Source organism: Bactrocera tryoni, unplaced genomic scaffold (assembly GCF_016617805.1).
Source record: "Bactrocera tryoni isolate S06 unplaced genomic scaffold, CSIRO_BtryS06_freeze2 scaffold_7, whole genome shotgun sequence".
Classification (NCBI taxonomy): domain Eukaryota; kingdom Metazoa; phylum Arthropoda; class Insecta; order Diptera; family Tephritidae; genus Bactrocera; species Bactrocera tryoni.
The window spans coordinates 6,858,639-6,874,250 of record NW_024396366.1 but is presented as its reverse complement, the minus strand read 5'-3'; the positions used below and the strand labels follow the sequence as shown (position 1 = coordinate 6,874,250).

Here is a 15,612-nt window from a genome sequence, read left to right as displayed (position 1 = left end):
TAACGCATATGAAAATGGAGATAGTTCAATTATCTTTCGTTCTGATTACAATTTCTTATAAAAATTTTTCAGTTTGTAAAAAGTTTCAATGTTTTTGTACACCGCCTCTTGCTAGTGCAAAGACATGTACGAAATTCATTACTTATGGTTTTTTTTAAATGTAATAGGTTATGATAATTGAATGGAAGGAAATTCAGTAACTTTGCTTTGAAATTTATGAAAGTATTTTTGCCAAAATTCTAACTTTTTTCCCAATAGTACCCGATAGGGATTAATTGAGACTAATTGATCTCCAATTATACCCGTTTGAGACTAATTAATACTCAATTGTTCCACATCGAGACTAGTCCCGGAATACTCTCTTTAGAGATTAGTCGCACAATTTTTTGCAGGGAGTATATGCGAACATATGTATGTGTGTGCCTATGGCCTTGCTAAGCTGTTATGCTTTGTGTGTTTTCACTATACTAGTTCACTACCGTCTCCTCTGCTGTCTGATGTATAACTCTATGTCTGACTTTTCTTCTGATATAAGTTTTTCAAACTTTCGGTAACCTTTATATATCGGTCAATGTGTAAGGTTACTTACTAAAGCTAAGTGTTCCAACCGACATTTAATCACGTGATTTACTCGGCAGTTATATGATCAAGAACTTGCTTTCAAGTTGATAATACAGACTACTTGTTAAAATTGGTTAAAAAAGCCCTGACATAGGCTGCCAGCAATTTGATAATCAACAATTGTTTCAAGATTCCATCGTCATGGAAACTGCCAATAAAACTTTTGATATCAATTCAAGAATGTAACGAAATATTCAGTATGCAAGGATGGACAATGACATGGCATTTGTTTACAAAACTATGTGATCAGCTTGTGTAACGTTCGGGTAAGGCTGTCACCGAAGAGATTTTAGCTATCTACTCGAAATCTTCGTGTGGAATTTATCACATATTTACCCACTACAAAGAGAAAGAATGTAAACAAGAAAAATTAAAAGCAAAGCATCTGAATTAATCTGGAATCGACTTCCCAAATCAAAAAATGCACCAATTATTTCCATTGAATGTGAAATATTTAAAGCAATATTTTCATAAAGATTTAAGATATTACAATGTTTTCTTTTTAATAAATATGAAAGAATTTGAATTTTCTAATTTCAAAAACAGCTGTTTTACAAATTTCCAATGGCAGTGAGAACGGTATAGTTTAGCGAATATATTCTTCTTCTTAATTGGCGTAGACACCGCTTACGCGATTATAGCCGAGTTAACAACAGCGCGCCAGTCGTTTCTTCTTTTCGCTGCGTGGCGCCAATTGGATATTCCAAGCGAAGCCAGGTCCTTCTCCACTTGGTCCTTCCAACGGAGTGGAGGTCTTCCTCTTCCTCTGCTTCCCCCGGGGGGGTACTGCGTCGAATACTTTCAGAGCTGGAGTGTTTTCATCCATCCGGACAACATGACCTAGCCAGCGCAGCCGCTGTCTTTTAATTCGCTGAACTATGTCAATGTCGTCGTATATCTCGTACAGCTCATCGTTCCATCGAATGCGATATTCGCCGTTGCTAATGCGCAAAGGACCATATATCTTTCGCAGAATTTTTCTCTCGAAAACTCGTAACGTCGACTCATCGGTTGCTGTCATCGCCCAAGCCTCTGCACCATATAGCAGGACGGGAATTATGAGCGACTTATAGAGTTTAGCTTTTGTGCGTCGAGAGAGGACTTTACTTTTCAATTGACTACTCAGTCCGAAGTAGCACCTGTTGGCAAGAGCAATCCTGCGTTGGATTTCCAGGCTGTCATTATTAGTGGTGTTAATGCTGGTTCCTAAATAGACGAAATTATCTACAACTTCAAAGTTATGACTGTCAACAGTGACGTGAGAGCCAAGTCGCGAGTGCGACGACTGTTTGTTTGATGACAGGAGATATTTCGTTTTGCCCTCGTTCACTACCAGACCCATTTTATGTGCTTCCTTGTCCAGCCTAGAGAAAGCAGAACTAACGGCGCGGGTATTGAGGCCGATGATATCAATATCGTCGGCATACGTCAGCAGCTGTACACTCTTATAGAAGATGGTACCTTCTCTGTTTAGTTCTGCAGCTCGAACTATTTTCTCCAGGAGCAGGTTGAAGAAGTCGCACGATAGGGAGTCGCCTTGTTTGAAACCTCGTTTGGTAACGAACGGCTCGGAGAGATCCTTCCCGATCCTGACGGAGCTTTTCGTGTTGTTCAACGTCAGTTTACACAGCCGTATTAGTTTTGCGGGGATACCAAATTCAGACATCGCGGCATAAAGGCAGCTCCTTTTCGTGCTGTCGAAAGCAGCTTTGAAATCGACGAAGAGGTGGTGTGTGTCGATTCTCCTTTCACGGGTCTTTTCCAAGATTTGGCGCATGGTGAATATCTGGTCGGTTGTTGATTTTCCTGGTCTAACGCCACGCTGATAAACTCCAACCAGTTTGCTGACGGTGGGCTTTAATCTTTCACACAATACGCTCGATAGAACCTTATATGCGATGTTGAGGAGGCTAATCCCACGGTAGTTGGCGCAGATTGTGGGGTCTCCTTTTTTATGGATTGGGCATAGCACACTTAAATTCCAATCGTTGGGCATGCTCTCGTCCGACCATATTTTACAAAGAAGCTGATGCATGCTCCTTATCAGTTCTTCGCCGCCGTGTTTGAACAGCTCGGCCGGCAATCCATCGGCCCCCGCCGCTTTGTTGTTCTTCAGGCGGGTAATTGCATTTCGAACTTCTTCATGGTCGGGCAAAGGAACGTCTGTTCCATCGTCATCGATTGGGGAATCGGGTTCGCCTTTTCCTGGCGTTGTGCGTTCACTGCCATTCAGCAGGCTGGAGAAGTGTTCCCTCCATAATTTAAGTATGCTCTGGGCATCAGTGACTAGATCACCTTTGGGGGTTCTACAAGAGTATGCTCCGGTCTTGAAACCTTCTGTAAGCCGCCGCATTTTTTCGTAGAATTTTCGAGCATTACCCCTGTCGGCCAGCTTATCAAGCTCTTCATACTCACGCATTTCGGCGTCTCTCTTCTTCTGTCTACAAATGCGTCTCGCTTCCCTCTTCAACTCTCGGTATCTATCCCATCCCGCACGTGTAGTGGTCGATCGTAACGTTGCAAGGTAGGCAGCCTGTTTTCTCTCCGCTGCGACATGGCACTCCTCGTCGTACCAGCTGTTCTTTTGCACTTTCCGAAAGCCAATGTACGTAAGGAATTTGAAATGCCGTCCCACAGTTCCTTTATACCGAGTTGTTGATGAGTGCTCTCAGAGAGCAGGAGTGCAAGCCGAGTAGAAAATCGTTCGGCTGTCTGTTGTGATTGCAGCTTCTCGACGTCGAACCTTCCTTGTGTTTGGTTGCGCGCGTTTTTTGCTGCACAGAGGCGGGTGCGAATCTTAGCTGCAACGAGATAGTGGTGCGAGTCGATGTTAGGACCTCGGAGCGCACGCACATCTAAAACACTGGAGACGTGTCTTCCGTCTATCACAACATGATCGATCTGGTTGGTAGTTTTTCGATCCGGAGACAGCCAGGTAGCTTGATGAATTTTCTTATGCTGGAATCTAGTAGTACAGATAACCATATTTCGGGCAACGGCGAAGTCAATCAGCCTCAACTCATTTGGGGATGTTTCGTCGTGGAGGCTGAATTTAACGACCGTAGTGCCAAAGATACCTTCTTTGCCCACCCTGGCGTTAAAGTCGCCAAACACGATTTTGACATCGTGGCGGGGGCAGCCTTCATAAGTGCGCTCCAAGCACTCATAGAAGGTATCTTTGGTCACATCGTCCTTCTCTTCCGTCGGGGCGTGGGCGCAAATTAGCGATATGTTGAAGAACCTCGCTTTGATGCGGATTGTGGCCAGACTTTCATTCACCGCAGTGACTGATAGTACTCGGCGACGGAGTCTCTCTCCTACCACGAATCCAACACCAAACTTGCGCTCCTTTATATGGCCACTGTAGTAAATGTCACAAGGACCTACTCGTCTCTGTCCTTGTCCCGTCCATCGCATTTCTTGGACGGCGGTGATGTCAGCCTTTGTTTTTACGAGGACATCTTAGATTAGACTTAGAATGTAATCTAATCTAAGTTTTTGATCGGAACATGGTATAAAATGGTCCAAATTTTTAGTGGTATCTGTCAAATGTGTTTTCTTCTATTCCATATCTAGACTTTGTTGGAATACTGTATATACTACTGTGGTCAAAAATAGTAAGACTTTTAAATTTAAATATCGCGCAAAAACTCGTTAGTGTTTAGTATGCGCTTGACTGAAGTACATTTTTACGATAAAATTTCTGAACGTTTGTTTGTCACGAGCAAGTGTCAACTGATAATCAACAGGTCAATAAAATAATAGAATTGGTGCTTGATAATCGATGATTAACAGTCAGAGATCTTACTGGCATGCTTGGAATATCAGTAGGATCAATGAAAACCATTTTGAAAGATCATTTGGACCTAAGAAAAATTGGTCTTTGTGGAATTTTCTACAGTGACCATATAAAGTAGCGCAAATTCAGTGTGAAATTCGTGGTGGGAGAAAGACTGTCATTTATGTGCGCTTGAAGCGCACCTATTAGAGCTGCCCCCGCCACTATATCAAAATCGCGCTTGGCGACTTTAACATCAACATGGGCAAAGAATATATCTTGGGCACAACGATCGGTTGATTCAGCCTCCATGTTGAAACATACCCAAAATGGGTTGAAGCTGATTGACTTCGCCGGAGCCCGAAATATGGTTAACTGTATTACTAGATTTCAGCATAGATCGAAAAGCCACCAACCAGAACGATCATATTGTGGTAGATGGCAGACACGTCTCCGAGGTCCTAACATTGACTCGGACCACTCTCTTGTGTCACCCAAAGCACGTACCCGCCTTTGTGCAGCAAAAAACGCACGTCAACAAACACTAGCAGCTTCAGTCACAACAGGCAGCCGAACGATTTATACTCGGCTTGCACTCCTGCTCTCTGAGAGCACTTGTCACCAACTCGGTATAAGAGAACTGTGGGACGGAATTTCCAGCTCTTTACGTACAGTTGCAAACGACACCGGCGATTTTCAGAAAATGCAAAAAAAAAAACAGCTGGTACGATGAAGAGTGCCGTGTCGCAATGGAGAGAAACAAAGCTGAGGAGGGAAGCGAGACGGGAGAATGCCCTCCGTGACGCTTGGAAATCGTGCTGGCAGTGCTGCATCGACGCAGAAGGAGCCTATTTTGAAAGTTTTTAAAGAATTATAACTATTGGTTCAATAAATTTTGTATAAATCGACTCAGTCCTATAACTTTCCGGACAAACCCTGTATTAACAAATTCTTACTAAACTTTGCTCATAGTAAATAGTAAATCTTAAATTGCTTATTTCATAAATAATAATAATCATTTAAATCATTTTGGAAATTATATCTGCAGATATTTTTCGGCTCAAACTAATATGGATTTGAAGGATATGAAGAGTGATACCAAAAGTTCACAATTAAAAAATAGTTCGTCATTTATGATGAATATTTTTCGTGGAAAAATGCATTCAGCGGAAGTTTTCCCATACCCTGACGTCTTGGTGGCAGATGAAAAAGAACTAATTTTGAGTTTAGTTGATCCATTTGAAAAATTTTTTACCGTAAGTACAGTATAAATCTTTGCTGCATGATAAGGCATTTTCGTTAAAGTAAATATTACTTTCTTATTTTACACAATTTAAAAATATTTTTTCATTCATAAGATAAGCAAAAGTTAATGAGCACAATTCTATTAAGTGGTATAAAATCGACCAAAATGTGTAAATTTAATATATTGGTTCTTCTTCTTTACTGCCGTAGACACCGCTTTCGCGATTATAACCGAGTTAACAACAGCGCACCAGTCGTTTCTTATTTTCGCTACGTGGCGCCAATTGGAACCTCAAAGCGAAGCCAGGTCCTTCTTCACCTGGTCTTTCCAACGGAGTGGAGGTCTTCCTCTTCCTCTGCTTCCCCCGGCGGGTACTGCGTCGAATATTTTCAGAGCTGGAGTGTTTTCGTCCATTCGGACAACATGACCTAGCCATCGTAGCCGCTTTCTTTTAATTTGCTGAACTTTTTACAATGTCTCATACAGCTCATCGTTCCATCGAATGCGATATTTGCCGTGGCCAACGCGCAAGGGATCATAATAGCAGGTGAAAAACTCAGACTCGTGGCCCGTGCTAGCATATACGACCTATCTTATGGGCGCGCAATGTAAGTGAACAGTGAAAAACGCTACTCCCTTCTCTCTTTGTCGTAGGATGCCGTAGGATTTTTGGATTTTTGCCGTGGAAACGTGTCAGCTGATTGCTCTCTCACATCGCAGGGTTGCCAATCTCGATATACTGTAGTAATTATAAATGTTGTCTTCTATATGTTTGAAATTTTCTTAAAATAACTCAAAATCAGAGTCGAATGCTATTATTTATAAATATATAAACTATTTTTAATAGTTTGTTTTCAGTTTTGATATTTTACATTATAAAAAATTGTAATTGAAAACATAGATGTGTACAAAACTATATATGCGTATTGAGCAATGGCAACATTGTTCAAATGAAAACAAACAAAGATGGCTGATTTCTGCGTTTTTACCACGGGCTCAACTTTTAACACATTTTGCTCGCTAAGGAAGGAAAAGGAAGGAAGAGAGTAGCGTTTTTGACTGTTTCTGCTATAAATCTTTCGCAGAACCTTTCTCTCGAAAACTCGCAACGTCGACTCATCAGTTGTTGTCATCGTCCAAGCCTCTGCACCATATAGCAGGACGAGAATAATGAGTGACTTATAGAGTTTTGTTTTTGTTCGTTGTTTTGTTGTTGCACTGTACTAGTACTGGTTCCTAAATAGACGAAATTATCTGCAACTTAAAAGTTATGACTGTCAATAGTGACGTGAGAGCCGAGACGCGAGTGCGACGACTTTTTGTTTAATGACTAGAGATATTTCGTCTTGCCAATTAGTTTGTAGATTTAATCTTTCACACAATACGCTCGATAGAACCTTATACGCGATGTTGAGGAGGCTTATCCCACGGTAGTTGGCGCAGATTGTGGGGTCTCCTTTTTTATGGATTGGGCATAGCACACTTAAATTCGAGTCGTTGGGCATGCTTTCGTCCGACCATATTTTACAAAGAAGCTGATGCATGCTCCTTGTCAGTTCTTCGCCGCCGTGTTTGAACAGCTCGGCCAGCAATCCATTGGCCTCCGCCGCTTTATTGTTTTTCAGGCGGGTAATTGGTATTCGAACTTCTTCATATTGTTTATATTATAAAAAAATCGACCAGAAAATGGGAAATAATTATAGTAAGGAAATGGGTTGTAGTATACCACGTGTATATCAGTGTATGATTTCACTAATTTTTAGCGCCCGACCGCGCTAGGACTAGGAAAAATGGCTACTTCATCTCATTAAGTATCACACATATTGACCATCATAAATAGTTTAAAGTCAAGTGCAACATCGATAATAATTATGTATATGGTGTATATTAGTATTAGGAGGACTAGATTGATGTCATTACTCAAGTTCACTCGATAACAAGTTTCTATCTATTGGCCGATATACTGGTATTCGGTATAAAGTCTACAGAGTATATAGGAGATGGAGTTATTTGTCAACAGATTTTGTATTTAATTCTAGTATTTTCAGTATTATACGTTTACTTAATTCTCCTTATTACCTATATATACGGTATAAAGTCAATCGGAAGTTTGAAATGTTTATATTAAGTACATATATGCCGTAATAGTAACCCGATTTTATATGTATATGTATTTCTGGCATTACGAGAACAATTCACTTTTATTAAGATGCTTCACATATTGATCGATATAGAGGGGAACTGGTAGTTTGAAAATCTCTATTTTAAGTATATGGGACATTTTTAAACTTAAGACACATTTATCAGGAATATATTTTCTCCGAATTTCACTAATCTAACAAACTAACAGAAATCTACATATACTTTGGTATAAAATTAGGGCACGATTCCGATTACTTTGGCGGAGGGGTAAAAAAAAACGAATTTCCGTATAAATGGGGTATCTACGGATAGGGGAGCTCCTCCAGAGGAGGAATATCCAAAAATAATGTAAAAATTACTAATATTTTTTAAAATATTCACGATTAAAAGTTCAAAAATTTGCACTAAGAAAACATAATATTTCTCTATGTTTCACAAAATTTTTTCACATTTTTTACTTTGTATATTTAAATACACACTCTAAGCTTTGAAATAAGCTCTCATTTCACATTTATTTTTCAATTTTTAAGCTAAATTTTGTAATTTAAAAATCACTTAGCACACTCATCGTTGAAAAGGTTAGATTGTTTACAATTATGAGGAAAACGAGCCTTGCCACATCTTAAACAGTAAATATGTAGGATTTTTAACAATTTTTCTTTGTTTGTTTTATCGCGTGATTCTTTTTTCTATATTAACCATAAAAACATACTTTCTACATAAGTATATGTGTAATACGTAATTTATGTGACTGAAGTACTTTCGCGAAGTACTCCTTTATGCATTGGCGGCCTTCGGCCGCGCTTTAAAAAAATAACCCAAAACTCAAATTTTGTTTCAATATGAGTGCATGATAACCGAAAAATATAACCACTTTATATCCAATATTCAAACAAAATTTAAGTTTTCGTTATGAAATTGATACATTTTGGTTATTATATCTGTCAGCGATTTCCATTTATTTTTTATGATACACTGGTTTGTATTTTAAGTGACGATGTATATATTATTATATTTAAAATATGAGTTTCGGATATAAAGTGGTTATATTTTTCGGTTATCATGTACTCATATTGAAACAAAATTTGAGTTTTCGTACTGTACTGTACTGTACACCTTACACTTTATTACGCAATATTATTATATAATATTACTTATACAAATGTATATAATATTATTATATAATATTACTAATACATGTATATAATATTACTTATTTGCTTAATAAATTTAAAAAAGAAAATATCCATATGCATGAATATAGGAATTTTTGCGAAAAAGAGGAATTTCAGACAGATGGCAGCGCTCCATTTCTTCGTAATTTTTGGTAAACAAATGAGGTTCAAAAGAGTGTAAAATGTAATTTTTAAAATAAAGATTTTTTATATAAAAAAACCTACTAAAAGTGTAAAATGTGGATTTATTTAAAAGATTATAGTGTAATTTAATTAATTTGAAGAGAAAAATGTGAATAAAGTGTGTTTAACGTGGTAAAATAGCTACTTGAAATGTTCGAATTTTGCGAATTTTTGAACTTTAAGGTCGAATATCTCCTAAACTAAGCGTTTGCGGTACCTATAACCTCATATATTTTTTAATCAGGAGGACTTCCTCTTTCCAACGGTACCTTCAAATCGCGGCGCCAAAGAAATCGGAATTGTGCCAAAATTAGCAATAGGTCTATAGGTCTATGTATTCAGAATTTATGGTTTTATAATTTGTAGCACGATTTCCAACATTTTTAGGTAACAGAAGGTATACTTTGAATTCACTATTTATTGTATGTATACTGTAAGTTGAAAGAATCAGATACAATTTTATGAGAAGTAGGCATGATGGTAGTTCGATTTCGCACGTTATCACAATGGAACAAGTGTACCAAGTTGAATCGTGATATCAGAGATCCGGAACTCGACTATCTCGATTAGTTTTATTTGTTCCAAACAGTTTTTAGGTGAACAAAACTATTACACTCTGTTCCTACATTCAACTAAATTATACAAGAAAATATGAGCAACTCATAAAGTTGTGCATTTTAAAATTTCTTAAAAATATGAATCCCATTGAGGAAATAACTGTGCTTTAAGTGAATCTTTTTAGCTTATTTTGTTTTATGAACCAATTCACAATCGTATATCATTTATGTTTGATGTATTTGATTTTGATTATGGAATGCACTCAGTTATTTGTGACAACTCCAATATTAACCAGTATTCAAGTAGCAAGAATCCTTAATGGAGGGTGGATACGCGCGCGTTAGTTTAGAAGTGTAGTATCCTATTTCACATTTAAATCGATCTGATGGGCTACTGCTTGTTCTAGCAGTAAGCCTGCACGCGGGGGGAAAAGAACAATTAGTTCTAGTTAAAAAAGAGTTCTTTACCGAAAGAAAGAATTTTGGTTAAGATTATCAGAACTTAACTGACAGATTGCTGCTATTGAGAAAACGGCCCCAAGTTTTGTTGAATTGGCTGCATGGAAGTTATTAAAACAATTGTTTATGAGTTTTTAGAAAACATAAAAATACAAAGATATTTTTTTTCCACCAGAACCTATGTAATAATAGAGCTTTGACTCTGATTCTTTTAGATTTAGCAAAATTTGGTAGAATTATAATTTTGAGTCGAGTTTTTTTTTTGTCATTTTATGAACTAGATTGCTACAGTAATAGTAACTATCAAGGACAGACAGTAGGTAACTGTTATTATTAAAAAATTAATTGTGATGAAAGGGTCTGATATAAATGATGTAGTAATAGAATAATTGCTAACAGAATAAAAGTTAAAATTTTAAACCTACCTTTCATTAATTCCACATGTCATTTGCTTATATCAATTCTGGCTTTAGTGCTTAATTCCTAAAACTTTGTCGATATGCATACTTGAAGAGAACTAGGTTAAATGTAAAAACGTATTTAGCAAAAAAAATGTTTTACTACAATTTTTGTGGGAATGGGATATCAATAACACATGTGAACTATCTATCGTAAGCTTAAATAAAGAGATCAAGCCTTGGTGTCTATGAAATATTTCGGAATGGGTTAAAGTAGCTTTGTTTATTATTATATCCACGGCTTAGGTAAAATAAATGTACTGATTACTCGTGAGGTTATGAATAGTTCCACTTCGACGAGAGGTCTGTCCGTTGTGGTGCCCGCAACTTCTGATACACCTAATATTGCAGCGATGTTAGGTTTGCTAAGAGCTAGCAGTTAAATATACCTTTTTTGTTCCACTCTGAGGAATTTAATATAGAGCAACTTTTTACTAGTGCTAGTGAGGTAATGTATTCCTTGACTCCTCTTGGGCTTCAATCCATTTGTAAAAAAAACTCTCTGCGCCTCTTCTCCAACGACTCTACCTTACCCACCCAAAACACAACTTTTGGTGGGAGACCCTGCCGCTTCTTAATAGCTTCTTTAGAACAATTTTGGCCAATCAGGGTTTTCCTTACCCTCTCCTGAAGATTAGGTTTCCATGACAATTTTTTTTTATTAAGGATGAGATCCAAGTACGAGTACATCAGCTTTTCGGCAGGGTAAAGACAAGAGCCCCAAATGATAAAAAAGGATTTTATTTTCGGGGGGTACCCGTGTTCTCACATTGCCTTTACCCGAAGGCGGTTCCGTCTAATGTAATGACTTTTGTTTTCGAAGAGGTTGCTTCCGACCTATTTGCTCCAACGCCTTTTTTGTTTCCATGTTTTAAGGTCCGCAGTCAGAGCTGGCACCCACCTTCCGAAAAGGTAGTCGCGTTTCATTGTCCCAAAGTTATCTTATTGATGAATTCGTTCAGAGCCGACCAAATTAAGACAACCTTTGCATAACCTTCCCAGCTATTAATGTAGAATGTCATCCCTACAAACTAAGGTGGTAGAATACTACGGCTACAATCCCAGGTCCTAAAACGTCATACTACTACCTACGAATAATCCGTAACGGTTAGAGTTCGATGGTCCGTAGGAGTTCTACAATGGGAACCTGCTTTACATACCTAATACAGAACTTGTCAAATGAACTTTAAGGGATCAGTAGGGTAATCTTTTTTCAAATTTTTTTTGTGCATTTTCTGTTACCTTATAACCTTAGAATTAATGTAGAAACCCACTTTACATTGGAACGTTTCGAAAAAGGCCCAAAAATAATACCGCTCGACGTTCGGAGCGCTCGGAGTGCACCCCTGGCGCTTTAAACGCGTTTTTCACACACTTTTATAAACTGGCGGACATGATTCCGGTCGAACTACTCGACCGATTTGCTTCATTTTTTTTTAAATGTTCACAAAATGCCTAGCTATTTTATAATTTATTGACAATGTTATGACAAACATTATGTAAAAAAGCATGGGGAGAAATAAACGGTAGTTACTTTTTTATTTATCAAAATTGTTTCATGATTCTAGTAGGGGCGATAACAATTCACGTACTTTTTACGAATAAATTGGGTTTTTTGTGTTTCAGATGTTCCAAACATCAGAAATCGTGCCCGCCAGTGAAAAAACGCATATCATTCACCCAGCCATTTCTCCGACAGATGTCATCAAAAAATTCCGAAACAATTTTTTTATACGCTCCACTATATACCTCATGATATGTGAAAAAAGTTCTATGAAAAAAAAAATCAAAAAAACAGGCCAGATTACCCTACTAACCCCTTAATTATCGTCGGTTTTTATATTCATACATAATATAATAGTTTATTAAACATCATTAACCCTAATCGAGATGGATATATCGTTATTAAAATAAAATTATCAGGATTATGAGAAAATTTTTTCCGATGTTCATCTTTCTATGGATTCGGTAAATTGACTGAAATTAGGTGCGTTCGAGTTACGAGTTATATTAATGATACTCTGCTAATGTGCAGACAGAAATTTAGTGCAGCCGATTTTTTGCATAAATTGCGCCTAAATTGACGGTTGTATGTTATGCTGTGCAAGTGCCAATAATAATTTTGAAAAATTTGCAATATTGCTGTCGTCATTGCCATATCGAACGCATCTTAATCCACAAAACATGAATTTTTCACTTATATCGGAATTCTGCTTGTCACGATTGTCTCATGTCTCTAATTGTCACAATCGTAATTTAGTGACTCAGTTAGTCAGGAGTCTCATTTTGATATTCTGGCAGATACAGTATACTACTATACATGATACATGAGACAATCGTGACAAGCAGAATACCGATATTAATATCATAGTATCATTAACTCATATATTAAAACTAATGAATATTATTTTATTCAATTTACTTTTAGGAGATAAACAGTGCAACACGAAATGATGAAAACTCATCGATTGATGATACAGTACTGGACAAATTGTGGGAGCTTGGAGCTTTTGGCATTCAGGCTCCAGAGAAATATGGCGGCTTGGGACTTGGCAATACACAATATGGCCGTTTGTGTGAAATTTTGGGTGCTAACGATCTTAGTGTTGGAATTACTCTAGGTGCACACCAAAGTATTGGTTTCAAGGGAATCTTGTTATTTGGTACACAACAACAAAAAGAAAAATACTTATCAAAGTTAACGACAGAGAAAGTGTACGCAGCATTCGCTCTTACCGAACCAAGCTCTGGATCTGATGCTGGTTCCATACGTACTCGGGCTGTAAAAAGTGATGATGGAAATTATTTTATTTTAAACGGTTCTAAGATCTGGATATCTAATGGTGGCGTTGCTGACGTAATGACAGTGTTTGCACAAACAGAACAAGTCGACCTGGCAACTGGCGAAAAAACAGATAAGGTATGTACAAATATCAAATAGATTTTCAATACACCTTCAAAAAATAAAAGTTATTTCATAAGTTTTGTTTGTTACTCATACAATAATAATTATGTGGTGAGTTTTAAATAACTTGTGAAGTAGGAAGTTTCCAGTATTAAATTTCCTTTTTTTTTATCATCCTGATCATTTTGATATACATTTGTGTGTATGTAATTCTGTATTTAACTAATAAAGATTTTTTATGTGATATTAACAAAATAAATGAATAAAACTATTATACATACTTTGTGCGACAGGTTGCGATAGTAAAAATTTAAATTAAAGAGTATAAACGTATTCAAGAGTATCACATCCTTACTTATTGACTCGTAAATATTATCTGATGTGTTATACCAAATGTTGTATTTATTCTGCTTAAAAGTTTTTGTGCTTTTACCTTTAGTTTTGTCTATTGACAAAATCACTAATTAATTTATGACAAAGTTTAACTAGTTCTATGATCTTACAAACACGTGATTATCATGAACATATTGAAATTAAAAACCAATTCTAATATTTTAACATTGCCAAATTCACGAATTTTGTATATTATTTACGTTAGATGAGGAATTATTTCAACTAGACACGAGTGTAGTAGGTAGGGTATCAAAAAATAATTTCAGATACATCCAACATATTTCTATTTCAACTATTCATATCTTTAGTATTTCCGACCAATTTCGATCATTGGAATATCAATACCGTGTTTTGATAAAACATAATACATATCTGAAAAATCTCAAGCTTTTTTGAGACACAAAAAGTTACTTTAAGTTGGGATGCGCGATTAGAAATTAAAAACCACCAAATTGCCTGTCTCTAAAGATGTAAAATTAAATAGCCGACAAATTAAAACACGTGCATGCGGTTTCACGGTTCAATTCAAAGAGAGTTCTTTATTCCGTTTTATGGAATCGTTTAGCCTAAACTAACGGCTTAAACTAGTGGTAATGTCAGTATGTAGTACAAAGAGGTAAGTATAATTATCTTTCGTTAAACATTGTACTAGATTATGTTAAGGTAAGTAATAGATTAGTATTATAATGACATTATTAGGGTAAGTATTTTATATATAATAAAGTTTCTTAACTTAATTTTTAAAATTAAATTTCCACTATTTTTACAAATTCATTTAATTATTTCGCGTCTTAGGTATAAATATATATAGTATGTATATGTCGCTTGACGCAACACCGGCCACCTTAACCCTGGTCGAGACCAACGGTCTGATACACTTAGTCGAGACCAATGGTGCTTGGCTATGCCAAGTGGTGTTTACATACATTTGTATGGAAATATGTGTTATATTTACGCTCATATATGTACAATATAGATACATTTTTAAAATTTCATACCTCTCGATTTGGTTGAATTCAAATTGATTGCCTTGTTCACGCTTGGCGTGGCAATAGCGTTCACAAGAAATGTAACATTTAGAGAAAAAATACATTTTTTCTTAACCTTTTAAAACGCTCTAGCGGCTAAAGTATTTGACCTAGATGGGTCAAATATATTGCACCGGTTAGGTAATTTAAAGAGCTTTCAGGAAATGTATAATTCGTATTATTAAATGTGGCAATAGGCGAAAATGGGTTTTCACCATGTCCCCGTTTGTTTGTTTTTGTTTCACTATAGTTGAGGGGATATGGGGCCGGGGGGGATCAAAACCATTTTGTGAGTTAGTTCACCCCTGGGGCTTTCCTCTCTAGCCCTACCAGGGGCGTGGCAATAGCTTTCACTAAAAAGGTAACATTTTGAGAAAAATTACATTTTTCTTAACCTTTAAAACGCTCTAGCGGCTAAAGTATTTGACCTAGATAAACATACAAACCAATTTGGACATGTAACGAACATAAAAACAGATAAATAAACCATGCGAAGTGATAGAAACATACCAAAGTTCATATATTTTCATACAAAATATATAGGGTCTAGCCAAGCACCATTGGTGCATTAAGGTGTAATATTATAATATCCTTTTTTCGTCCTTTTCGATACGATATCCTTGAATTTTTTTTCTGAATAGACAATAAAATTCTAGGAAGTTATCTG

The 15,612-nt window shown here is 36.7% G+C and overlaps 1 protein-coding gene across 2 annotated transcripts in view; it reads left to right on the top strand.

The window, feature by feature from the left end:
- The window catches only part of LOC120781862 (very long-chain specific acyl-CoA dehydrogenase, mitochondrial), a 54,516-nt gene that overhangs the window by 24,155 nt on the left and 14,749 nt on the right, over positions 1-15,612 (top strand). For both annotated transcript variants that reach the window (XM_040114082.1, XM_040114083.1), the window contains exons 2-3: positions 5,448-5,655; positions 13,048-13,539. In XM_040114082.1, the coding sequence (XP_039970016.1) occupies positions 5,448-5,655; positions 13,048-13,539 (700 nt within the window). The remainder of the gene's footprint in view (positions 1-5,447; positions 5,656-13,047; positions 13,540-15,612) is intronic.